The sequence below is a fragment of the Stomoxys calcitrans genome, chromosome 3, assembly GCF_963082655.1.
Source record: "Stomoxys calcitrans chromosome 3, idStoCalc2.1, whole genome shotgun sequence".
Lineage (NCBI taxonomy): Eukaryota > Metazoa > Arthropoda > Insecta > Diptera > Muscidae > Stomoxys > Stomoxys calcitrans.
In genome coordinates, this window is record NC_081554.1 from 183,530,957 (window position 1) to 183,557,300 (window position 26,344).

Consider the following 26,344-nt stretch of genomic DNA (forward strand, 5'->3'; position numbering starts at 1 on the left):
GAATGAACGTGCAGACTGACGGCTAGATGTACAGACGGACGGCCAGACATGACCATATCAACTTAAAGATAGACCTTAATACTGTCGATAACTGGCAAGGTCAAATATTTAGGAGTGATTTTGGACAGGGAACTGAATTGGAAGTGTCACATTTAGGAGCATACCGACAAGGATCAGCGATGTTGAGCACCATGTAGACGGTTGGAGTTCAAATCCCGGCGTGAACATTAGAAAAATTCTCAGAGTAGGTTATCCCCTTACTAATGCTGGCTACATATGTGAGGTATCCTGCCATGGACGGATGGACAGACGGACGGACGGACAGACGGATGAAGTTGGTTATCCCCTTACTAATGCTGGCTACATATGTGAGGTATCCTGCCATGGACAGATAGACAGACGGACGGACAGACAGACGGATGGATGGACGGACAGACAGACAGATGGATGGATGGACAGACAGACGGATGGATGAATGGACAGACAGACGGATGGATGGATGTACAGACAGACGGTTGGATGAACGAATAGATGGACGGACAGACAGAAGGACAGGTGGACAGACAGACGGATTGATGGACGAATATACGGACGGAAGGATAAACTGACGGACAGACAGAAAGGCAGGCGGACGAATGAACATGCAGACTGATGGATGGATGTACAGACGGACGGCCAGACATGACCATGTCAACTTAAAGATAGACTTAAAATGGGACCTTAATACTGTCGACAACTGGCAAGGTCAAATATTTAGGAGTGATTTTGGACAGGGAACTGAATTGAAAGTGTCCCATTCAGAAGCATGCCGAGAAGGATTACAGATGTTGAGCACCATGTAGACGATAGGGTCGAAATGGGGCTTGAATCCTACGATACTCCACTGGTTCTACAGGGAAGTGATAATACCCAAACTCACAGCGATAGAGAAAAAGTGCAACGTAAGGGTATCAGAGAGCGTATTATCTAGGCATAGGCTAAGCGATAAGGATCACGCACTCTAGGGCAATAGAGAATATTCTAATGGGTTGCCCAAAAAGTAATTGCGGATTTTTCATATAGTCGGCGTTGACAAATTTTTTCACAGCCTGTGAGTCTGTAATTGCATTCTTTCTTCTGTCAGTTATCAGCTGTTACTTTTAGCTTGCTTTAGAAAAAAAGTGTAAAAAAAGTATATTTGATTAAAGTTCATCCGCAATTAATTTTTGGGCAACCCAATAGATATCCGACCCAAAGACATACAGATTAAGTGTGAGGCAGCCACTACGACTTTGAGACTTAAAGTCATGGGAGAAAGGATAGAGGATAGAAGCTGGTCATACCATCGCAGTGCAATCGTGGAGGCGACAGGAAAACTGAATGGAATAGTAGAGCTTTCCGATGGGATACCTGAGATGACACTTGCGGTAAATTTTGTGGGACCCTGCTGCAAGACGCACAGTCTTGGATTTACAGAACTCTGGTATTGCCATCTGGAAGATGATGCTACACAGATGGATCAAAACTAGAGTACAGAGTGGGCCTGGGGGTCTACATTGAGAACCCAGGGTCTGAGATCTGTTTTCGACTGCCTGAACATAATATGGTTTTGAAGGCCGAGAAATGGGAGATCATGGAATGCGTTAGGTGGTGTAGTGTTCACGCGAGGACGTCGAGTGTGAACATCTGTCCGTAAAGATGTTCACACTCGACGTCCTCGCGTGAACTCTACAAATTGTCATATGGAAAATAACAAACAGGAGGGAATTTCACGAACTGTCTATGAGAGTAAGGGGGAGAATTACCCCGTCTCAGAGGATGGCACGAGGCACACCGTTAGAATTCCGGGCCGCAGCGGGATAAGGGGAAATGGAAAAAGCAAACGATTTGGCAGTGAAGGCCAGAGGACTACAGTCAATAAACTTGGTTAACCTGAAGTCATTCGGGTCGACGCAGTCCTGCGTAAAGGGGATGGCCGTCATAAGCGCATTTAACACTTAGGAACCGCGAAAAGGTCGCTAGGATGACGAAAATCCAATGGGAGACCCGGATCGGGAGACGACAAGGCTATTACTGAGAGAAAGTAAGACGGAGGTCAGTATAGCTTTTGGTATCATAAAGGGACGCATAGGACTACAAGCTCACTTATGCAAAATCGGTTCCGCAAGTGATAGCATGTGTAGGGAAGATGCTTTCATTCATGTGGAGAAGGTGATGAGACGTTGCACTGTGGGAGAAAATCTAAAAAAAAAACTATTAAAAAAGTATCCCATGTGAGAACGGGTTGAGATATCGCTTTGCAATTTGGAATGGTTAGAGCTGAGGTGCTTTGGGACATTTCCTATATCGTTTCCCGGTTTTCACAGCTAACACACGCCGGCACTTAGGTGGGACACAGTACCAGACATGAACCAACTTAAGGGCGTGGTATTGGAAACAATTACGGATTTTGTAAACAGCAAGGAAGTGTTTTTCGAGGTTACTTTTGAGTATTTAGAGCACACAATAAACCGATTACAGTCTTTGGTGTATGTCCAATGTGACATGGGACAGATTCATATCCGCACGCTCTTTTTAACCTTACCTAACCTAACCTAGTACTGTCTGTTCCTCCGATTGTTCGTCAGTCTGTCTATGGAAATAACGTAAATTTTCGAAGGAGTAAAGCTAGGTGCTTGAAATTTTGCAAAAATACTTCCTATTAGTGTAGGTCAGTTGTAAATGGGCCATATCAGTCCATATTTTGACATAGCTCCCATATAAACCGATCTTCCAATTCTACTTCTTGAGCCTCTAAAGGGTGTAATTCTTTTCCGATTTTGCTGAAATTTTGCACAGTGACTTTTTCTCTGACTTTCAATATACGTGCCAAATATGGTCTGAATCAGACCACAACCTAAAATAGCTCCCTTATAAACCGATCTCCCGAGTTTACTTCTTTAGCCTCTAGAGGGCGTCATTCATATCCGATTTGGCTGAAATATTGCGCAGCGACTTTTTTAAGACCTTCAAACTAGGTGATAAACATGCTTTGAATAGATCCATAACCCGAGATAGCTTCCATATAAATCGATCACCAGATTACACTTCTTGAGCCTCTAGAGGTCGTAATTTTTACCCCATTTGGCCTATAGAGGGTGTAATTTTTACCCAATTTGGCCTCTAGAGGGCGTAATTTTTAGCCGATTTGGCCTCTAGAGGGCGTAATTTTTACCCAATTTGGCTGAAATCGGGTAATTCTTGGTAATTTTTATTCGATTTAGCCTCTAGAGGGCGTAATTTTTACCCGATTTGGCCTCTAGAGGGCGTAATTTTTACCCAATTTGGCTGAAATCGGGTACTTCTTAGTAATTCTTACCTGATTTGGCCTCTAGAGGGCGTAATTCTTGCCCGATTTGGAGCCTCTAGAGGGCGTAATTCTTACCCTATTTGGCTGATCTGAAATCTGATCCGAATCTTACCCGATTTGGTTGAAATCGGGTACTTCTTAGTAATTCTTACCTGATTTGGCCTCTAGAGGGCGTAATTCTTGCCCGATTTGGAGCCTCTAGAGGACGTAATTCTTACCCGATTTGGCCTCTAGAGGGCGTAATTCTTACCCGATTTGGCTGATCTGAAATCTGATCCGAATCTTACCCGATTTGGTTGAAATCGGGTACTTCTTAGTAATTCTTACTTCATTTGGCCTCTAAAGGGCGTAATTCTTACCCGATTTGGCCTCTAGAGGGCGTAATTATTACCCGATTTGGCCTCTAGAGGGCGTAATTCTTACCCGATTTGGCTGAAATTTTGCACAATGACTTCCGTGCTGAATCGGTCGATAACCTGACCTAGCTCCCATATAAGCCGACTATTGATTTTATTTCTTGACCCTCTAAAGGGAGTAATTTGGTTGAAAATATGCTCAGTAACTTTCTTTCCTTCAACAAACGTGACAAATATGGTCTAAATCGGTCCATAAGCTGGTATAGCTCCCAACGGACGAACGAGCATAGTAAGTTCCGTTTTAAATATCATGATCGACTTTAAAAGTTAGCTCAGACCAATATTCTGGGGTTTCACAAACAGAATGAGGAAGCTAGTATACCATGACCTAAGATGTAGTGTATCAAAAGATTCCCTTTTCTCCCATTTCTCCCACTGTTCCATCCAAAATGTAACTCAAATCATCACTGCAATCCAATGCCACGCAGCAGCTCTCAACACACTTCCTTTTCGCAAAATAGCTGACTCCTATTTTTTCCCCAACCCCAAAGGTGTCTCTTTTTCCTGTTAGGTTGTTGTTGTTGCCATTGCTGTTGTTATTGTTATTGCTCCCCCTTCACCAGCAGATGTTTGTTTGGCTGGATGGCTCAATTTTTTGTTTGTTTTTCCTCCCTATTGTGGAATTTCATCCGCGTGATTTTGGTTTGGAATTTCCTTTGGCACGAAATATCGAAATCATATGCTTGCCTTTGAACATTTTTTTTTTTGTTTTGGGTGAGTGTGAGTACTTTGTGAAATTTTTCGTGTTTTATGTCGTTATTCACCAGACAGAGTGGATGGAAGGCTGCCCTTCCACAAAAAGAAAACCTAGCGATGCCGGTTAAAATTTTCGACCCAACTACTGTATTGTGGTTAAGCCTACATAAAAGATATTCATGTTAAAGTGTAAATATATGGGCTGAAGCATTAATTTGGGTGCTTACATGGTGTATAGGGTAGCGTGTTTATGTTGAATGCAGGGGTTCAAATCCCAGTTATTTTATTATTTATCAGAAACTTCATGTGTTTCATTGGAAATGGACTTGCGGCAAGTGACTGTCCATAAGGTATTGTAGTTTACAAACAACTGTGAGATAGAGATGGCACTTCTTAGATCCTTGGAAAGATGTTGCATAGTTGGAACACCGAGCCTACTTGCCTTTCTAAAGTAGAAGAGAAATTCAAGTTCGGATGAACATTTTGGTTCGATTGGTAATTATATACAAATGCTGGAGACATTGGAGGCCACCGTATCGCAGAGTTTAGCATGTCCGCCTATGACGCTGAACGCCTGGGTTCGAATCCTGGCAGGACCATCAGAATAAATTTTCAACGGTGGTTTTCCCCACCTAATGCTGGCAACATTTATGAGGTACCATGTAGAACTTCTCTCAAATGAGTTGTCCACTGCGACACGCCGTTCGGATTGGGCTATAAAGGGAGGCCCCTTATCATTGAGATTAAACTTGAATCGGACTGCACTCATTGATAAGTGAAAGGTTCGCCTCTGTTCCTTAGTGGAATGTTCATGGCCAAAATTCGCAATTTTGCTGGAGACATTTGTTAGGTATTAGACTGTAAAAGTGGCGTTTGGACCAATACAGGTTGAAATAAGTGGAAATTAGTCCAAAGCTTTTTATCGGTTGATCTGAGCGTTGAACAATATTTTAGAGATACTATCCTAACGGGCACAGTTAACAAGATATGAATAATTGAATAATACCTTGCGAGTAGTGAAATTATTTACAGCATTAAGAAGAAAGAGAGCTAAACCCATTGTTAAGTAGAATAGAATAGATTTCATTTTGTTCAAACAAGAAACAAAAATTTTCTAAATCTACTCAAAATCACTTTCTGATACGATATGGCTATGTCCGTCTGTTTATCCTTCTGTCTGTCTTTCCGTCTGACTGTCCCTCTGACTGTCCGTCCATCTGTCTGTCTGTCTGTCCGTCTGTCTGTCTGTCCGTCTGTCTATCCGTCTGTACGTCTGTCTGTCTATACGTCTGTCTGTCCGTCTGTCTGTCTGTCTGTCCGTCTGTCTGTCCGTCTGTCTGCCTGTCCGTCTGTCTGTCTGCCCGTCTGTTTGTCTGTCCGTCTGTCTGTCTGCCCGTCTGTCTTTCCATCTGTCTGTCCGTCTGTCTGTCCGTCTGTCTGTCCGTCTGTCTGTCCGTCTGTCTGTCCGTCTGTCTGTCCGTCTGTCTGTCCGTCTGTCTGTCCGTCTGTCTGTCCGTCTGTCTGTCCGTCTGTCTGTCCGTCTGTCTGTCCGTCTGTCTGTCCGTCTGTCTGTCCGTCTGTCTGTCCGTCTGTCTGTCCGTCTGTCTGTCCGTCTGTCTGTCCGTCTGTCTGTCCGTCTGTCTGTCCGTCTGTCTATCCGTCTGTACGCCTGTCTGTCCGTCTGTCTGTCTACCCGTCTGTCTGTCTGTCCGTCGTCTGTCTGTCCGTCTGTCTTTCCATCTGTCTGTCCTTCTGTCTGTCCGTCTGTCTGCCCGTCTGTCTGTCTGTCCGTCTGTCCATCTGTCCGTCTGTCTGTCCGTCTGTCTGTCCGTCTGTCTGTCCGTCTGTCTGTCCGTCTGTCTGTCCGTCTGTCTGTCCGTCTGTCTGTCCGTCTGTCTGTCCGTCTGTCTTCCTGTCTGTCTTTCTGTCTGTCTTTCTGTCGGTCTTTCTGTTTGTCTGTCCGTCTGTCTCTTCGCATATTTATCCATCTTTCTGTCCGTCTGTCTGTCTGTCTGTTTGTCTGTCCGTCTGTCTGTCCGTCTGTCTGTCCATCTATCTGTACGTCTGTTTGTACGTCTGTCTGTTCGTCTGCCTGTCCGTCCGTCTGTCTGTCCGTCTGTCTGTTCGTCTGTCTGTCTGTCCGTCTGTCTGTACGTCTGTCTGTACGTCTGTCTGTACGTCTGTCTGTCCGTCTGTCTGTCTGTCCGTCTGTCTTCCTGTCTGTCTTTCTGTCTGTCTTTCTGTCGGTCTTTCTGTCTGTCTGTCTGTCTGTCCGTCTGTCTCTTCGCATATTTATCCATCTTTCTGTCCGTCTGTCTGTCTGTTCGTCTGCCTGTCCGACCGTCTGTCTGTCCACCTGTATGACACAGACCAACAATCGAAGCCTATGGAAATTGGAAACAAGTAAAAGCATGCTAAGTTCGGCCAGGCCGAATCTTATATACCCTCCACCATGAATCGTATTTGCCGAGTTCTTTGGCCGGCATCACTTTTTAGGCACTCAAAGGATAATGAATATGAATTGCTATGCTATTGGAGCTTTATCAAGTTATGGTCCGATTCAGACCACATTTGAATTTAATATTGGAGACCACAGTAGAAGCCAATGTGCAAAATTTCAGCCAATTCGGTGATTGCGCCCTTTATGGGCTCAAGAAATAGAATCGGGAAAGCGGTTAATATGAGATAACTTATGTCAAACCAGCAAAAATTACAACTTCTAGGAAACGAGCAAGGATGATCGAGAGAGCGGTTTACATAGGAACTATATCAGGTTATAGACTGACTTGGACCATAATTGGCACAGTTGTTGAAAGTCATAACAGAACACTACATGCAAAATTTCAGCAAAGTCGGGCCAAAATTACGGCTTCCATGGGTTCAATAAATCAAATCCTGAGATCGGTTTATATGGGAGCTATTGTATATCAGGTAATAGAGCGATTTTCACCGTACTTGGTACAGTTGTTGAAAGTCATTACAGAACACTACATGCAAAATTCCTTAAAAAGTCAAATCGTGAAATCGGTTTATATGGGAGCTATATCAGGTTATAGAACGATTCAGACCGTACTTAGCACAGTTATTGGGAGTTATAACAAAACACTACACAACTCAATCGGACACAAACTGAGGCTTCCAGGGGCTCAATAAGGGAGATCGGTGCACATGGGTGCTATATCCGGTTATAGGCCGATTTGGACCGTAGTTGACACAGTTGTTGGAAGTCATAACCGAACACTACACTCTCAATTTCAGCCAAATCGGACAAAAATTGCGGCTTCCAAGGGCTCAAGAAGTCAAATCGTGAGAACGGTTTTATGGATATGGTCCATAAACAATCCCCAATGACCTACATCAATATTAAGTATCTGTGCAAAATTTCAAGCGGTTAGCTTTAGGCATTCGACCGCTATCGAGATTTCTACAGACGGACGGACAGAATGACTAGATTAGTATACCCCCATCCTTTGGTGTTGGGTATAAAAATTTAAAAAATCTCCAACAGTCGTCATGACCATATGTCTGTATATCGAAAGCACGCTAACTTTCGAGGGAGTAAAGCCAGGCGCTTCAAATTTTGCACAAAGACTTCATATTAGAGTAGGCCGGTTGGGATTGTAAATGGGCCATATTGGATCTTGAATTCTTGAGCTCGTGCTTCATACGTCGCCTATATTCTCCATTAACGCAAACTGGTTCATATATTTTACGAAGAATGCGTTCTTCTAGCCAGATTGCGCAGATTAGCTGATGCATACTCCTTATCAGCGTATTGCCTCTGGTCTTAAATACTTCATCGGGTAACCCGTCGTTTCCTGCTGCCTTATTGTTGTTTAGTCTTGAACCTCATTCTGACTAGGAGGTAAACACTCTCGCCGCCAACATCAGACACTAGTAGTTAGGTAAAATGTTCTTTCCATATCCTCAGCATGTTATCTGTGTCAGTTACCAGATTTTCTTCTTTGTCTCTGCAGGAGGATGTGCCCACACCAAAGCCATCGGTTTGATGTTTAATTCTTTGTTAGAATTTCCGGACTTCATTCTGACTCCTGTACATCTCAATTCGCTCACACTCACGTCTTTCCATTTCCTTTTTCTTTCTGCGGAATAGATGTTTCTCCTCTCTCCTTTTCTCCCGATACCTCTCCTTCATCTGGTGCGTTGCTACTGATTGCAGGGTTGCTCTATATGCCGCATTCTTGGCTTAAGTAGCATCTCGACACTCTTGGTCGTACCATGGGATTTTTGGAGGAGGCTTTCGCGGCATTTTCCATGGAGTGGGCAACAGTTTGCCACTGCGCCTTTATATCATCGGAACAAGATGTGAATTCATGAAGCAGTTGGGTCAGTCGAGTGGAGTATGCCGCTGCCATTTGTCGTGTTTGCAGCTTTTCAATGTTCAGCTTCCGTGCGGTGTTAGATCGTACTTTCCTCGCCATATTCAAACGGGTGCGATCCTTTGCTGCAACAAGGTAATGATCCGAATCTATATTCGCTCCACGGATCGATCGTACATCTAACACGCTGGATGAATGCCTTCCATGTATCACAAGGTGTACAATTTCGTTTCTCGTTTTTTGATCGGGTGACAGCCATGTAGCTTTGTGAATATTTTTTTATGTTGAAATCTGGTGCTACTACCATGTTTTTTGCCGCGAAATCTAACAGCCTCAACCCATTACTGGACGTTATCTCGTCGAGGTTCAACTTTCCGACCATTTGGCCCCATAAAAGGCTCATTTATTGTCCGATTTCGCTGAAACTTCGGACAGTGAGTTGCGTAAGGTCCTTCGACTTATCTCTTCAATTTGGCCCAAATCGGTCTACATTTGGATATATCTGCCATATAAACCGATATCTCAATTTAAAGTCTTGGTCCCATAAAAGGCGCATTTATTGGTTGCCCAAAAAGTAATTGCGGATTTTTTAAAAGAAAGTAAATGCATTTTTAATAAAACTTTGAATGAACTTTAATCAAATATACTTTTTTTACACTTTTTTCTAAAGCAAGCTAAAAGTAACAGCTGATAATTGACAGAAGAAAGAATGCAATTACAGAGTCACAAGCTGTGAAAAAATTTGTCAACGTCGACTATATGAAAAATCCGCAATTACTTTTTGGGCAAACCTATAATCCGATTTCACTGAAATTTTACACAGTGTCTTATGTTGGGCTTTTCTACATCCGTATCGTATATGGTTCACATCGGCCGGTATTTTTAGATGTAGCTACTTGTACTTATTAGTATTTGGTCCAAATCGGAACATATTTCGATATAGCTGCTATGGGGCATAAGATATGCATTTTTCACCGGATTTTAACGAAAGGTGGTTTACGTATATACCTGAGGTGGTGGGTATCCAAAGTTCGCCCCGTCCGAACTTAACACCTTTTTACTTGTTTTATATAGCTGTCATATTAACCGCCTATTTTGAGATATAGTGAATTTGTCAACGAGTAGATGGCCGGATAAAAGATATTTACACTTCCTTGTCAATGTCTGATTCATAACAAACACAAAGACCACATTTGTATATCCTCAATCCTGCCTAGGGTACGAACAATCGTTTTTTTTTTGTTTCACATAAACGCCATAGACTGGCAGTGAACCTTTGATATGCGTTGTTTGTTTATTAAGCAAATCGTTTGCTATACCTACCCTTCGCATCTCTCTCTCTCTCTCTCTCTCTCTCTCTGCCAACCTTTACAGCCATAGTCGGCCTTTTTATGACGGTGACCAACACCATTGGCACACAACAACGGCAGTACTTAAGCCATTGTACCACTTTCATTGTTGGGTGTTGTTATTGTTGTTGTTGTTGCCACTGAGTATTATTGACCGCCGTCGCGTATTATTTTAAAATTATTTGCTTGGGAAAGCTAAAGTTGGTTGCTTTTGCATAGGTAGGGGGTGTGGTTGTTGTGGGGCGTTTTGTTTTTTATACCCTCCACCATAGGATGGGGGTATACTAATTTCGTCATTCTGTTTGAATATGCGTCTGAGACCCCATACAGTAAACATGTTCTTGATCGACATGACATTTTAAGTCGATCTAGCCATGTCCGTCCGCCGTCTGTCCGTCTGTCCGTCCGTCTGTCCGTTCGTCTGTCCGTCCGTCTGTCCATCCGTCTGTCTGTCTGTCCGTCCGTTTGTCCGTCCGTCCATTTGTCCGTCCGTCTGTCCGTTCGTCTGTCCGTTCGTCTGTCCGTCCGTCTGTTTGTCGAAAGCACGCTAACATTCGAAGGAGTTAAGCTAACCGTTCGAAATTTTGCACAAATATTTCTTATTGGTGAAGATCGGTTGGTATTTTAAATGGGCCAAATCGGTCCATGTTTTGATATAGCTGCCATATAAACCGATCTGGGGTTTTGACTTCTTGAGCCTCTAGAGGGCGCAATTCTCATTCGATATGGCTGAAATTTGGCACGACGTGTTTTGGTATGATTTCCAACAACTGTGTTAAGTATGGTTGAAATTGGTCCATAACCTGATATAGCTGTCATATAAACCGATCTTGGGTCTTGACTTCTTGAGCCTCTAGAGAGCGCAATTCTTATCCGATAGGGCTGAAATTTGGCACGACGTGTTTTGGTATGACCTCCAATAACTGTGCTAAGTATGGTTGAAATCGGTCAATAACCTGATATAGCTGTCAAATAAACCGATCTTGGGTCTTGACTTCTTGAGCCTCTAGAGTGCGCAATTCTTATCCGATTTGGCTGAAATTTGGCACAACGTGTTTTGGTATGACTTCCAACAACTCTGCTGAGTATGGTTGAAATCGGTCTATAACCTGATATAGCTGTCATATTAATCGATCTGGGGTCTTGACTTCTTGAGCCTCTAGAGGGCGCAATTCTTATACGATTTGACTGAAATTTTGTACAAGGGTTTCTCCCATGACCTTCAACGTACGTGTCAAATGCGGTCCGAATTGGTCTATAGCCTCATACAGCTTCCATACAAACCGATATCCCTATTTTACTTCTTGAGCCTCTAGAGGGCGCAATTCTGTACATGATCTGATACGGCTGCCATATAAACCGATCTGGGGTCTTGACTTCTTGAGCCTCTAGAGGGAGCAATTCTTATCCAATTTGGCTGAAATATTGGATAACGGCTTCTCCCATAACCTCCAACGTACGTGTCAAACGCGGTTCGAATCGGTCTATAGCCTGATTCAGCTCCCATATAAACCGATCTCCCTTTTTTTACTTCTTGAGCCTCTAGAGGGCGCAATTTACATCCGATATGGCTGAAATTTGGCACGACGTGTTTTGGTATGATTTCCAACAACTATGCTAAGTATGGTTGAAATCGGTACATAATCTGATCTAACTGTTATATAAACCGATCTGGGATCTTGACATTTTGAGCCTCTAGAGGGCGCAATTCTTATCCGATTTGACTGAAATTTTTACAACGGTTTCTCACATGACCTTCAACATACGTGTCAAATATGGTTCGAATTGGTCTATAGCCTGAAACAGCATCGTGGGTATAGCCTGAAGATAGCCTGAGATACCGCGAAAAGAATTCGAAAAATTGGTCCATGATGAAGGGTATATAAGATTCGGCCCGGCTGAATTTAGCACGCTTTTACTTGTTTTTGTTTTTGTTTTTTTTTTTCATTTTTCTCCTTCGTTGTACTTTTTCTGTTTGATTATTATTAGCCATTTATATGGAATATTATTTCCCTTTTTCCCAAGCAGTTAGCATTTCGTTGTCGGTTTTTTTTTTCTTTTTAATGTTTGTTTGTTTTGTTTGTGTTTCGCATTACAATGGTGGTTGTTGTTGTTATTGTATTTGTTTTAGCTGCTGCTGCTGCCGGTAGCTGCAATAAAGGAACATAAAAGTTGTTCCATTGATGTTCGTTGACTGCTATTCCGTTTCGTATCCGTATCCGTTATTTTGAATTTGAATTTGATTTGCTGAAGTGCTGGTCATTGGATAAGAAGACCTTGTCCGACTAGGGGAAACTAATTTTGGGTTAATTAAGGAAAAATTGGGAGTTTGAATATATGAGGGGGCTTCAAGTCCACGGAAGTCAATAAGTTAACAGGAAGTAAAAAAGTGCTAAGTTCGGCCGGGCCATAAATTCTTCTCAAAATTGACGAGAAATGAATTCGATTGAAGAGCATAATTTTACGCTAAGTATCAAAGTTCTGTCCAACCAGGCTTACATTTCAGCTTTTTGCAGCCTTAAAAGACTAAACAGTAGACTGGTTTATACGGGAGCTATATGACGTTATACTCAGATTTGGGTCATACTTTTTTATCAATCAACCAACACGCAGGGCATGTCCCCTATATATGCAGTGCATTCCTTTGGAGAGGATAGTTGAGGATAGGAGGGTGGCAAGAGGGAGTAGTGTTTATTGATATTTGCTTAGAATTTCTGGATGTCGTAAGTAGCGGGAAAGACATCTGCCGGAAGTCGATTCCATATACCAACCGTCCTTGCGAAAAAAGAATTACCGATCAGCTGGCCAATCGATTTCAAACCGGTGCGTGTTACTAGAAAATCAGGTACAAATTCAAATTTTGCCCAAGAACATTTCACTAAGGAACAGGGGGAAACTTCTCACATATCAATGAGTGCAGTGCGATTCAAGTTTAAACTCAATGATAAGGGGTCGAAAGGCGTGCAGCAGTGCGACACCTCTTTGGAGAGAAGTTTTTTCATGGCATAGTAACTCACTAATGTTGCACGCATTAGAAGGGGAAAACTACCGCTGAACATTTTTTCTGATGGTCTCGCCAGGATTCGAGCCCAGGCGTACAGCGTCATAGGCGGACATGCTAACCTCTATGGTGGCCTCCAAAAAATCAGTTGGAAAATCTTGTATTTCTAACAAACAATCTTCAAGTCACGAATTAGAAGACTGATTTCCGTAGAACACACACCGTGGAAAAATCGATAGAACAGTGCCACACCTACCATATTTCGACTATGTTTAAGGGAAACAATAGAGTTTGATACCCTAACATCTCCAATCAACAGCAACGCCCGGCTATGGCCACGGTCAAGCAGCTCCAAGAATGATTTTGGAGCTCCAGCCTATATATGCGAGTTATATTATATCTTAGATTTTTATGCTGATGAAGAAAATGTGTACTTTATAGGGTCGGAAATAGATATTTCGATGAGTTGCAAATGGAATGATAAAATGAATATACCCCCATCCTTCGGTGGTGGGTATAAAAATATTGTTAAAAAAATTTACAAAAATTACTACGTCAATGAAAATGCTCCAAGTAATAGAAATATGAAATTTAATTAGAATCGGACAAGACGACAACGCTCTACTGACGGACATGGCTGTGCAGGCGACAGCAATGTGGGGAAGGGCGTAGTTTTCAGATAAACATGGCAATGTAGACGGCCTGCTCCTATCCTCTTTCAATTTTCCGACCGCCTTAAGTCTCATAGCCACAGTGACTGCCTCACACTTAATCTGTATGCCGATGGGTGGGATATCTGGAATAGTTTCCAGTGACCTAGTGGGCGTGGTCCTCATCGCTGCGAAAATGTCAAGACAACATGTTCTCCGAACTTGTTGTGTTATTCTTACGATGCACTTTTCCTCCATCGCAGTCACGCTCCTGTAGAGTCAGTGGACTATCCTCAGATTCAGCCCCCAAATCGAGCCTACGGCCCGCCTGCATAGTGCGCAATGTCTGTAAGATTTCTCAATACGCTCCTGAATGTGACACTTTCAATTGAGCTTCCTATCCAGGATCACACCTAAGTATTTGACCTTGCCAGGTATCGAAATCGTTCTATGGATTAAATGCCCTTCGTCTTTCACGGGGTTAAAATGTGAAACTTCCAATTCAGTTTCCTGTCCACGATCACTCTTAAGTATTTGACCTTGTCAGATAACGAAATCGTTCTACTGAGGAAACGAGGTGCGTCAAATTGGCCCACTTACGTCTTTCTAGTGAACAGGCATATTCCAGTCTTCTCTGAGTTAACATTGAGACCTTTGGGTCTAGCCCAGTCACATGTCATATGCAAGGCACCTTCGACCCTTCTGCATAGCTGGGGCGGATCCTTACCCTTTAGAAAAATTATAACATCGTTAACGTAGCAGGCTCTCCTCAGACTCCCCTCCTCAGTTCGCATCCGTAATGGGTCATTTATGGTGGTCACCCATAGGAGTGGCGTGCCTTCTACCACTTTCTCCCTTGTATTCACATCATGAGACCCACAATTTATACACCTGAGTAAGGTGAAATTTGCTGGAAAGGGTGCCTGGTCTAATGCTGCAACTGCCCCCGTCTTGGGAAGTCTTGAGGAATGCTCTCAGTCTCTCAGTTTGCCCCAGTTCCTCAAATGAGTTTTTATGGGCAAATTTGCATTACTGGTGATATAGCAATGCTAAATACTTAGGAGGAGCTAAATAAAAAGAGGCTTGGCCCTCAATTTATACACCTGAGTAAGGTGTGGATTGAAATCTGCTTGAAAGGGCTTCTGTTCTAATGCTGCAACTCCCCTGTCTTAATAAAACTGAAAAAGTTCTGAGGAATGCTCTCAGTTTGCGCCTGCTCCTAAATTGAATTTTTATGTCCAAATTTGCATTACTGGTGACATAGCATCCAAAATACTTAGGAGGAACTAAATCAAATTAGGATTGGTCATATGCCTGAGTAGAAGAAAAGTGTTTGTCTAGCGCTGTTTTGGGTGTATGGATTAGGGATGGCTATACATATGGATATGGCTAAGTTGAATGTTGAAGAGCTTCGGGCATATCATTGTGAATACTTCTCCTTTTGAGTGTTGTAAGCAAATGCAAAAAGAAATCGAAATACCTTTTGCTACCCTAAAACACATGTTGGGTAAAATGATTCCATTATTTTCCAAAGCTCCCATTTGAGTATACCTCCACATGGTGTGACTCTTTGATCACTCCGCATTTTTATATTTTCCATTTCAAGTTTTTTGCTACTTTCCATATCCCATGCCCCACACCAAAAACACATTACAATTATCTAACACTAATATATCTAATATTGAAATGATTGCTTATTTCTATCTGGCACTCTGTGTGTATGAGCGAAAAAACTCCATATATCCTTTTTCCATATCCAGCGATTTCCTTTATTATTTATCATTACAACAGCAGTGCTGGTGGATAAGGCCATTCAACCAATATGCAACTTTAGCAGTGGATGATGAAAATTGCATGGAAATCCAAAGCATGGAAGTAGATTTTTTTTTTTTTGTCAAATGTTAAACATTTTTGACCCAAACATATAAAATGGCAAACATAAACAGTACCACCGGCATAACTTGGCCCTTACAACAAAAACCGTCAATGCATTGCAATTTTTAGGGCACAACAAAATATTTGTTTTTTTTTTTTCTTTATTTTGCATAAATATTTTCGTAATAAATGCCATAGATATGGGTTTTTCAATGCTGGGGCTGTAAGCCAGACAAACACCAAGCACATGGGAGAAAAATTGGTGCAGTTCAGGCAAAATGTTTTGAATTCAATAATAGCTGCTGCTTGTAATGGGAGAAAAATTTTAAAATGGTGGGCATAATAATTTGGGAAAATTAAGAAGTAACATGTAAGGGGGCGATAAGTTCGGCCGGGCCGTATCATATATACCCTCCACCATGGATCGCATTTGTCGAGTTCTTTTCCTGGCATCTCTTCTTAAGCAAAAAAGGATATAAGAAAAGATATGCTCTGCTATTAGAGGGATATCTAGATATGGTCCGGTTTGGACCACAATTAAATTATATTGGGTTGCCCAAAAAATAATTGCGGATTTTTTAAAAGAAAGTAAATGCTTTTTTAATAAAACTTAGAATGAACTTTAGTCAAATACATAATTGCCATTTTGTTCGATAACCTTTAGCCATCTTCCTGGCAAATTTAGTATTCCACGCTCATACAACTTCTGGCCTTTATCTGCAAAAAACTGAACCAAGTGCGATTTTATAGCCTCATCATTGCCGAAAGTTGTACCATTTAAGGAGTTCTGCAAAGATCGAAATAAATGGTAGTCTGATGGTGCAAGGTCAGGGCTATATGGTGGATGCATCAAAAGTTCCCAGCCAAGCTCACTCAAGATGTGTGCGGTCTAGCGTTGTCCTGGTGGAATATGACACCTTTACGATTGACCAATTCTGGTCGCTTCTCCTTGATGGCGGTATTCAATTTGTCCAATTGTTGACAGTAAACATACGAATTAATCGTTTGGTTCCTTGGAAGCAGCTCAAAATATACCACACCCTTCCAATCCCACCAAACAGACAGCATTACCTTCTTTTGGTGGATATCAGCCTTTGAAGTGGTTTGAGCTGGTTCACCATGCTTGGACCATGATCGTTTTCGACTAACGTTGTTGTAAACAATCCAATTTTCATCTCCAGTTATGATTCGTTTTAAAAACGGATCGAATTCGTTGCGTTTAAGGTGCATATCACAAGCGTTGATTCGGTTTGTTAAATGTAATCATCAACTTCATTTGGCCGACCTGAAAAATCCGCAATTACTTTTTGGGCAACCCAATAGGTTTGCGCCCTCTAGAAGCTCAAGAAGTCAAGTCCCCAGGTCTGTTTATATGACAGCTATATCAGATTATGAACCGATTTGAACCATCCTTGGCACAGTTGTTGGATATCATAACAAAATACTTCGTGCAAAAATTCATTCAATTCGGATAAGAATTGCGCCCTCTAGAGGCTCAAGAAGTCAAGACCCAAGATCGGTTTATATGACATTATATGAATCCTTGAGAAGCTTCAAACCATTTAAGTCACCCGGACTTGATGGAATATTTCCGGCGTTATTACAAAAAGAGGCAGACTATCTGGCGCCTCGTCTGGTAAAAATATTCACATCGTGCCTAGGACTTTCATATACTTCGAAAGCCTGGCAGGACGCAAGGGTGGTGTTTAGACCCAAGCCCGGCAAGGCAAGTTATGCGATACCAAAGGCCTACAGGCCCATTTGCCTTACATGCTTTCTACTCAAAACCATGGAAAGTATTGTGAACACCATGATAAAGAGTAGGACATCCAGCGAACTGTTCACACACAAACAGCATGCCTTTGTCAAGGGAAGGTCGGTGGAGATTGCCCTGCACGAGAATGTGCATAAAATAGAAGAATCTTTCGATGCCAAAACGTACACACTGGGCTTTTAACAATGTGTGGACCGACACACTGACCCAATCCTTAGAACAGCACCGGGTGTATCCGGTCCTTTAAGACTGGATAAACCATATGCTAAGGAGCAGGTGGATAAATTGTGTGTCCCATGGCATAAATATAAGGGAGAAAGTGGCACAGGGCACCCCACGGGGGGCATTTTATCGCCACTCCTATGGGTGACCACCATTAATAACCTATTACGGGTGCTGACTGAGGAGGGATACGGATGCTGACTGAGGAGGCATACGGATGCTGACTGAGGAGGGTCAAATACTTAGTTGTGATCTTGGACAGGAAACTGAATTGGAAGTGTCACATTCAGGAGCGTACTGAGAACGCTCACAGATGTTGGACACTATGTAGACAAGCCGTAGGCTCGAAATGGGGCCTGAATCCTAGGATAGTCCGTGATCAGACCAATACTTACTTACGCCTCAGTAGTTTGGTGGACTGCTATGAAGAAAAAATGCAACATAAGGACCATATACCAGGTTCAGAGAACATGTTGTTATAGCATAGGCGGGGCGATGAGGACCCCGCCCACTAGGGCACTGGAGACTATTCGAGATATGCGCCCCATTGACCTATAGATTAAGTGTGAGGCAGCCACTGCAGCTATGGGACTTAAGGCGATGGGAGAATGGATTGAAGATTGAAGCAGCTCTAACCATCGCGGTATAATCGAGGCGACGATAGGCAACCTGCAAGGAAGGGAAGAGGTTTCCGATCGGAACCTTGAACCTTGAAGTCGAGTGCGAGGCACTGCTGCCATCGGCACAGTCTTGGATTGACGGAACCCTAGCATTGCCATCTGGAACATCATCTTACACGGATGGATCAAAGCTAGAGAACAGAGTGGGCCTGGACATTGAGAACCCAGGGACTGAGATCTGTTTTAAACTGCCTGACCATAATACGGTCCTGCAGGCGGGATCCGGGCAATCACGGAATGCATCTTGTAGTGTGGTGCTAACGCGAGGACTTCGAGTGTGAACATCCTTACCGACAGTAAAATTGCCATAAGGGCAATAACAACCAGGACGGTAAGGTGACTAACAGTCTTGCAGTGTAAGAAGGAGATTAACGCCTTCTTTGAGGATGGGAAAATCCGCATCGTTTGGGTGCCGGATCATAACGGAGTAAGGGGAAATGAAAGGGCAGACGATTTGGAGGTGAAGGCCAGAGGACTGCCGTCAATAAACTTGATTAACCCAAAGCCTTTCGGGACGACGCAGTGAGAGTTAAGGGAGTGGGCGATCACTGACTATATGGAGACATTATAGTTTACACAAAATCAGATAAATTCAACTATTCAAAATTCTATAAGAAATTCACTTCATTAGAGTAATACTTCAATAGTGTCATCATTTTTATACCCACCACCTTAGGATATGGGATATATTATTTTAGTCAGTCCGTTTGTACCACCACGAAATATTTGTCTAGGACCCCATAAAGTCTATATGTTCTTGGTCAGCGTAAAAATCTAAGACGATCTAGCCGTGTCCGTCCGTCTGTCTGTTGAAATCACGCTATAGTCTTTAAAAATTGAGATATTGAGCTGAAACTTTACACAGATTTTTTTTTTTTTTTTTCATAAGCAGGTTAAGTTCGAAGATGGACTATGTTAGACTATATCTTGATATAGTAGAAGTTCATGGGCAATCTAATGGATATTACAATCATATGGTGGGCACTGCTCAACTATGGCCTTACATTTCTTGTGTTATTTTGCATGGGCTTGGTGAGCAGTTTTTTTTTTTTTTTAAACACCGAATGATTCTCAACCAACTTTTCATACCACCTTCTGTTTGTTAAGTGGCTGGAGTCATCATCATCAGCATGAAATAAATGGAATCTAACATGTGTAAAAACGTTGATTTTCCTCCAGTTCCTGCACGTACATTTCAATTGCAATGGCATTACACTTAAGGCAAGGTGCGAAATGTGAGTAAATATTTGATAACGATTTTGAGCGCCTTTTTCTGTAGAACAAAGATGTGAAAAAATACAGGATTCTATGCCAAATGTTATTCATTATTCTGAAGCAGAACATCTTATCCCCCCCCAAAAGGCAAATGAAAAATAGTTGGCTTTAAGGCACATAATGGGGGATTCAACCATAATGCACTATAGTCATGGTGAATTGCACGTTAATGTGAAAGGAGTAAATATTTGAACCATATTTTGTTATAGATCTATCTTAATATGGGTTGCCCAAAAAGTAATTGCGGATTTTTCATGTAGTCGGCGTTGACAAATTTTTTCACAGCTTGTGACTCTGTAATTGCATTCTTTCTCCTGTCAGTTATCAGCTGTTAATTTTTGCTTGCTTTAGAAAAAAAGTGTAAAAAAAGTATATTTGATTAAAGTTCATTCTAAGTTTTATTAAAAATGCATTTACTTTTTTTTTAAAAATCCGCAATTACTTTTTGGGCAACCCAATAATAAGTACATGAAAGAAAAGACAAGGGAATGAAGGAGCCGACTATATTAGGCGCTGGCCCACCTAGTCATCTTCATGTTCATGTGTTATAGGTGTATAAGATGGAACATATTCAAATATGGTGAGGTAATGATTATGCACACTCCATAATTTCATATAAAATGATGTAAAAGTCGAACGAAAATTGTAGCTCCTGCAGCAACAAAAGTCCATATCGAAATAAACTGTGCTAATCCTACAAAAAGTTTGGGTTTTAATTCCTTCAAAAATCAAGAAACATTTTTTGCAACCCTTAGATCTCTTTTAAGGCCCCTCTGATTGGCAAACCTCACTTAACATCCACACATGTCTCTATGACTACCACCATATTTGTGTCCATTATGAAGTTGAATCATATGTGGAGGTAATGTAAGCACATATCCGTTACCGGTTTTTATGTCATTTTACAGGCCAACACAAATATTTTCCATAAATACAGCGGCGCGTTTAGTTTTGTTTTTTCCCCTCCATTTTTATTTTTTTTTACGTTTCACCCACAGCCAACAATACCACAAACCTTGGTGGTGGTGTTGGTTGGCCAGCTAGCCAACTGGCTGACTGGCTGACTGGCTGGCTGCCTAGCTAAAGTGTTATCCTTTTACAGGACTAACATAAATGAAGGTGGTAACTAAAGGTGTACATTAGCCATGTCGAATATCAACTGAACAACGGCTAGCGATTGAAAGATTACAACGGTGGGAATTTAAGGAAGGAAATGGTGAAGTGAAAACTATTTGGGGAATTTAAACAATTTTTTTGTTTAAAAGTGTGTTTTTTTTTTTTTTTTTTTTTGTAGCAAATTATATGCAAATAATGAAATGAAGTATGATATGTTGTGAGCGATATGACTGAATTCAATGAATGAAAGGATTTGTATATTTCTGGAATTTATTTAATCTCAAAAGTTTTTTGACATTATTTTTGGTAAATTAAATGAGATTTTATCAATAAAAATTGTCGATGCCAGCAGAAATTCTAAAACATATTGCGTTGCATATTTGGTAGATAATTTAGTTAAGTTCGGCCGGGCAGAACTTTAGATACCCACCACCTCGGATAATAAATGTGGCTTTTATGGGCCTAAGTCCTTAAATCGGCGGATCGGTCTATATGGCAACTATATCCAAATCTGGACCAATATGAGCCAAATTAAAGAGGGATGTCGAAGGGCCTAACACAACTCACTGCCCCAAATTTCGGCGAAATCAGATTATAAATGCGCTTTTTATGGGTCCAAAACCTCAAATCGTGAAATCGGTCTATATGGCAACTATATCCAAATCTGAACCGATATGAGCCAAATTGAAGAGGGATGTCGAAGGGCCTAATACAACACACTGTCCCAAATTTTGGCGAAATCGGGTACTAAATGCGCCTTTTATGACCCCAAAAACCTTACATCGAGAGATCGGTCTTTATGACAGCTCTATCCAAATCTCACTATCCGATGTGAGTCAAGTTGAGGAAGAATATCGAAGGGCCTAACACAACTCACTGTTTCAAATTTCATCAAAATCCGATAATAAATGTGGCTTTTGTGGGCCTAAATCCTTCAATCGGTGGATCGGTCTATATGGCGGCTACATCCAAATCCGGACCGATATGGGCCAAATTGACGAAGGATGTCGTAGGGCCTAACACAACTCACTGTCCCGAATTTCAGCAAAATCGGATAATAAATGTGGCTTTTATGGGCACAAGACCCTAAATCGGAGGATCGGTCTATATGGCAGCTATATCCAAATCTGAACCGATATGGGCCAAATTGACGAAGGATGTCGTAGGGCCTAACACAACTCACTGTCCTGAATTTCAGCAAAATCGGATAATAAATGTGGCTATTATGGGCCCAAGACCCTAAATCGGAGAATCGGTCTATATGGCAGCTATATCCAAACCTGAACCGATCTGAGCCAAATTGACGAAGGATGTCCAAGGGCCCAACACACCACACTGTCCCAATTTTCAGCAAAATCGGATAATAAATGTGGCTTTTATGGGCCAAAGACCCTAAATCGGCTGATCGGTCTATATGTGGGCTATGAAGTTATAGTCCGATATAGCCCATCTTCGAACTTAACCTGCTGATAGATAACAAGTAAGAGCGTGCTAAGTTCGGCCGGGCCGAATTTTGGGAACCCACCACCATGGATTCTGCTAAAATACGGTAGCTATATCTAGTTATAGACCGAATTGGACCGTACTTGGGGCAGTTGTTGAGAGTCATAACAGTACACTATATGCAAAATTTCAGCCAAATCGGATAAAAATTGATGCTTCCAGGTACCCAAATAGCCAAATCGGGAGATCGGTTTATATGGGAGCTATTTCAGGTTTTAGACTGATTTGAACAGTACTTGGCACAGTTGTTTGAAGTCATAAAGAGACACTATGTGCAAAATTTCAGCAAAATCGGACAAAAATTGAGGCTTCTAGGAGCTCAAAAAGTCAAATCGGGAGATCGGTTTATATGGGAGCTATATCAGGTTCTTGACCGATTTAGACCGTACTTAGCGCAGTTGTTTAAAGTCATAACAGAACACTATGTGCACAATTTCAACCAAATGGAACAAAATTTGCGGCTTGTGAGGGCTCAAGAAGTCAAATCGGGAGATCGGTTTATATGGGAGCTATATCAGGTTCTTGACCGATTGGGACCGTACTTAACGCAGTTGTTGAAAGTCATAACAGAACACCACATGCAAATTTTCAGCCCAATCGGGCTCAAGAAGTCAAATCGGGAGATCGATCTATATGGGAGCTATATCCATATCTGAACCGATAAGGCCCATTTTCAATCCCCAGTGACCTACGCCTACCTATGCAAAGTATCTGTGCAAAATTTCAAGCGGTTAACTCTGCGCGTTCGACGGCTATCGTGATTTCGACTGACGGACGGACGGACATGGCTAGATCGAATCAGAATTTCGAGGCGATCAAGAATATATATACTTTCTTGGGTCCTAGCTCAATATTTCGAGGTGTTACAAACGGAATGACTAGATTAGTATACCCCCATCGTATGATTGTGGGTATAAAATATATAAAATTGTTTAAATCTTTAATTTGTATACCCTACACCACCATAGTACAGGGTATTATAAGTTTGTGCATTTGTTTGCAACACTAAGAAGGAGAAGAGCTAGACCCATTGATAAGTATACCGATCGGTTCAGAATCACTTTCTGATTCGATTAAGCCATGTCCGTCTGTCCGTCTGTGAGTCCATATATCCTTGTAATCATAGTACAGGTCGTATTTGTTGTCCGATTGTCACGAAATTTTGCACATGTTACTTTTTTGGCCCAAGGACAAACGCTGTTCATTTTGGATAAAATCGGTTCAGATTTAGATATAGCTCCCATATATATCTTTCATCCGATATAGATTTTTAAGGCTTTAAAAGCCTCAAATGTTCGTCCGATCTTTAAAAAATTTGGCATTGGGTATTTTATTTGAGATCTGCATATGTGTGTAAAATTTCATAAAAATCGGTTCAGATTTAGATATAGCTCCCACATATATCTTTCATCCGAAATGGACTTTTAAGGCTGTAGAAGCCACAATTTTCGTCCTATCTTTACTAAATTTGGCATTGGGTATTTCATTTGAGGTCTGCATATGTGTGCAAAATTTCAGAAAAATCGGTTCAGATTTAGATATAGCTCCCACATATATCTTTCATCCGATATGGCTTTTTATGGCTGTAGAAGCCACAATTTTCGTCCTATCTTTACAAAATTTGGCATTGGGTATTTCATTTGAAGTCTGCATATGTGTGCAAAATTTCAGAAAAATCGGTTCAGATTTAGATATAGCTCCCATATATATCTTTCATCCGAAATGGACTTTTAAGGCTGTAGAAGCCACAGTTTTAGTCCGATCTTTACAAAATTTAGCGCCAGGTATTTTATTTGACTTCCTAATATGTGTGGAAATTTTCATGTTAATCGGTCCAGATTTAGATATAGCTCCCATATATATGTATCGCCCGATTTGCACTTCAATTGCCATAGTAGCTACAATTTTCAACCGATCTGCACAAAATTTGGCATGGACTGTTTTGTTACTGATTTTAACATATCTGCAAAATTTTATTAAAATCGGTCCAGATTTGGATATAGCTCCCATATATATGTATCGTCTGATTTACACTTATATGGCCGTAGTAACAACAAATTTCGACCGATCAGCATAAAATTTGCTACTCATTGTTTAGTTACTCAACTAAATATATACGCAAAATTTCATTCTAATGTGTAAGATTTGAATTTAAAGATCCTATATATATATTTCGCCTGAATTTTGGCTATCCTTACTGGTTTTTTCGTTTTTAAAATTTAAAAAAAATTAATTTTTTTTTTTTAAATTTTTTCTTTTTCTAGTTTCCCAAGTGGAGGGTACAAATTTAATCCTTCCCAGCGTCCGCAGGCAACATATGGGTGCATATCTTTGCATAGCCTCAAATGGAGTGCCGCCCTCAGTTAGCAAAAGGATAACACTCATAGTGCATTGTAAGTTTAACATTCTAACTTAACCCAACAAGAACGATACTTAAATTTGTAAAATAATTTTGCGTAACCTTATTTTGTTTCTCTTTTTGTGATGCAGTCCCTCCCATGATTACAGTTCAAAATCAACTTATCGGAGCTGTGGAGGGCAAAGGTGTCACACTTGAATGTCATTCGGAAGCATTTCCCAAGGCTATAAATTATTGGACTCGGGAGAAAGGAGATATAGTGCCGCCAGGTGAGAATATTCATACATTAGCAAATTTACTTCTAAGGATCATCGGAAGACTTCCTACGGATAGTAACCATAAATATATTGGGTTGCCCAAAAAGTAATTGCGGATTTTTTAAAAGAAAGTAAATGCATTTTTAATAAAACTTAGAATGGACTTTAATCAAATATACCTTTTTACACTTTTTTTCAAAAGCAAGCTAAAAGTAACAGCTGATAACTGACAGAAGAAAGAATGCAATTACAGAGTCACAAGCTATGAAAAAATTTGTGAACGCCGAATATATGAAAAATCCGCAATTACTTTTTGGGCAACCCAATATTAATTTTAATTTTTTAAATAAAATACTTTTCTGATATATCTGTAGTTTTCAAAGTGTTACTAATCCTTTCTTAATTTCCTATATTTACAGGTAGCAAATTCACTTCAAATGTCACAGAAATCGGAGACTATCGAAGTTCTGTGAAATTGCATATAAATCCCCTCACAGCTACTGAATTTGGTTCATATCGTTGTGTGGCAAAAAACTCTTTGGGTGATACGGACGGCACAATCAAATTGTACAGTAAGTAAATCAAGTAAACGAGTGCTTAGTTCGGCCGCGTGGAATCTAATTGTTTAAGGTCGCCCCAGTGTGGGGGAACTCAAAAAAACACGTAAAAGCGTGCTAAGTTCGGCCGGGCCGAATCTTATATACCCTCCACCATGGATCGCATTTGTCGAGTTCTTTTACCGGCATCTATTCGTAGGCAAAAAAAAATGATATAAGAAAATATTTGCTCTGCTATTAGAGCGATATCAAGATATGGTCCAGTTTGGACCACAATTGAATTATATGTTGGAGACCTGTGTAAAATGTCAGCCAATTCGAATATGAATCGTGCCCTTTGGGGGCTCAAGAAGTAAAATAGATAGATCGATTTATATGGGAGCTGTATCAGGCTATAGACCGATTCAGTATTAGTATTTGTGCCAAATTTCAAGCGGCTAGCTTTACTCCTTCGGAAGTTAGCGTGCTTTCGACAGACAGACGGACGGACATGGCTAGATCGACAAAAAATGTCATGGATCGCATTTGTTAAGTTCTTTGACCGATATCTCTTTATAGACAAACAAAGGATAATGGATAAGAATCGCTATGCAATTGGAACTATGCCAAGTAATAAACCAATTGAGCTCATACCTGGCATGGCTGTTCGGGATCAAAGTGGAAGTCATTTTGCAAAATTTCACCTAAATTGGATAATAATTGCGCTCTCCAGAGGCTCAAGAAGTATAAGCGGAAGATCGGTTTACATGGGAGCTATAACAGGTTATGAACCGATTTGGATCATACTTAGCACAGTTGTTGGAAGTCAAGCCAAAACACATCATGCTCTAATCGGATAATAATGTCGCCCTCTAGAGGCTAATAATTGCGCCCTCTAGGGCTCAATAAGCCAAGATCCGAGATTGGTTTAATAAGAAGAGGATAAGAATCGCTATGCAATTGGAAC

General features: G+C 41.2%; 1 protein-coding gene across 1 annotated transcript in view; it reads left to right on the forward strand.

The window, feature by feature from the left end:
• Positions 1–26,344, forward strand: part of LOC106090536 (limbic system-associated membrane protein) — an 82,407-nt gene that overhangs the window by 50,577 nt on the left and 5,486 nt on the right. Inside the window, exons 5-7 of the mRNA XM_059365733.1 lie at positions 24,490–24,618; positions 24,716–24,853; positions 25,261–25,413. Of these exons, the coding sequence (XP_059221716.1) occupies positions 24,490–24,618; positions 24,716–24,853; positions 25,261–25,413 (420 nt within the window). The remainder of the gene's footprint in view (positions 1–24,489; positions 24,619–24,715; positions 24,854–25,260; positions 25,414–26,344) is intronic.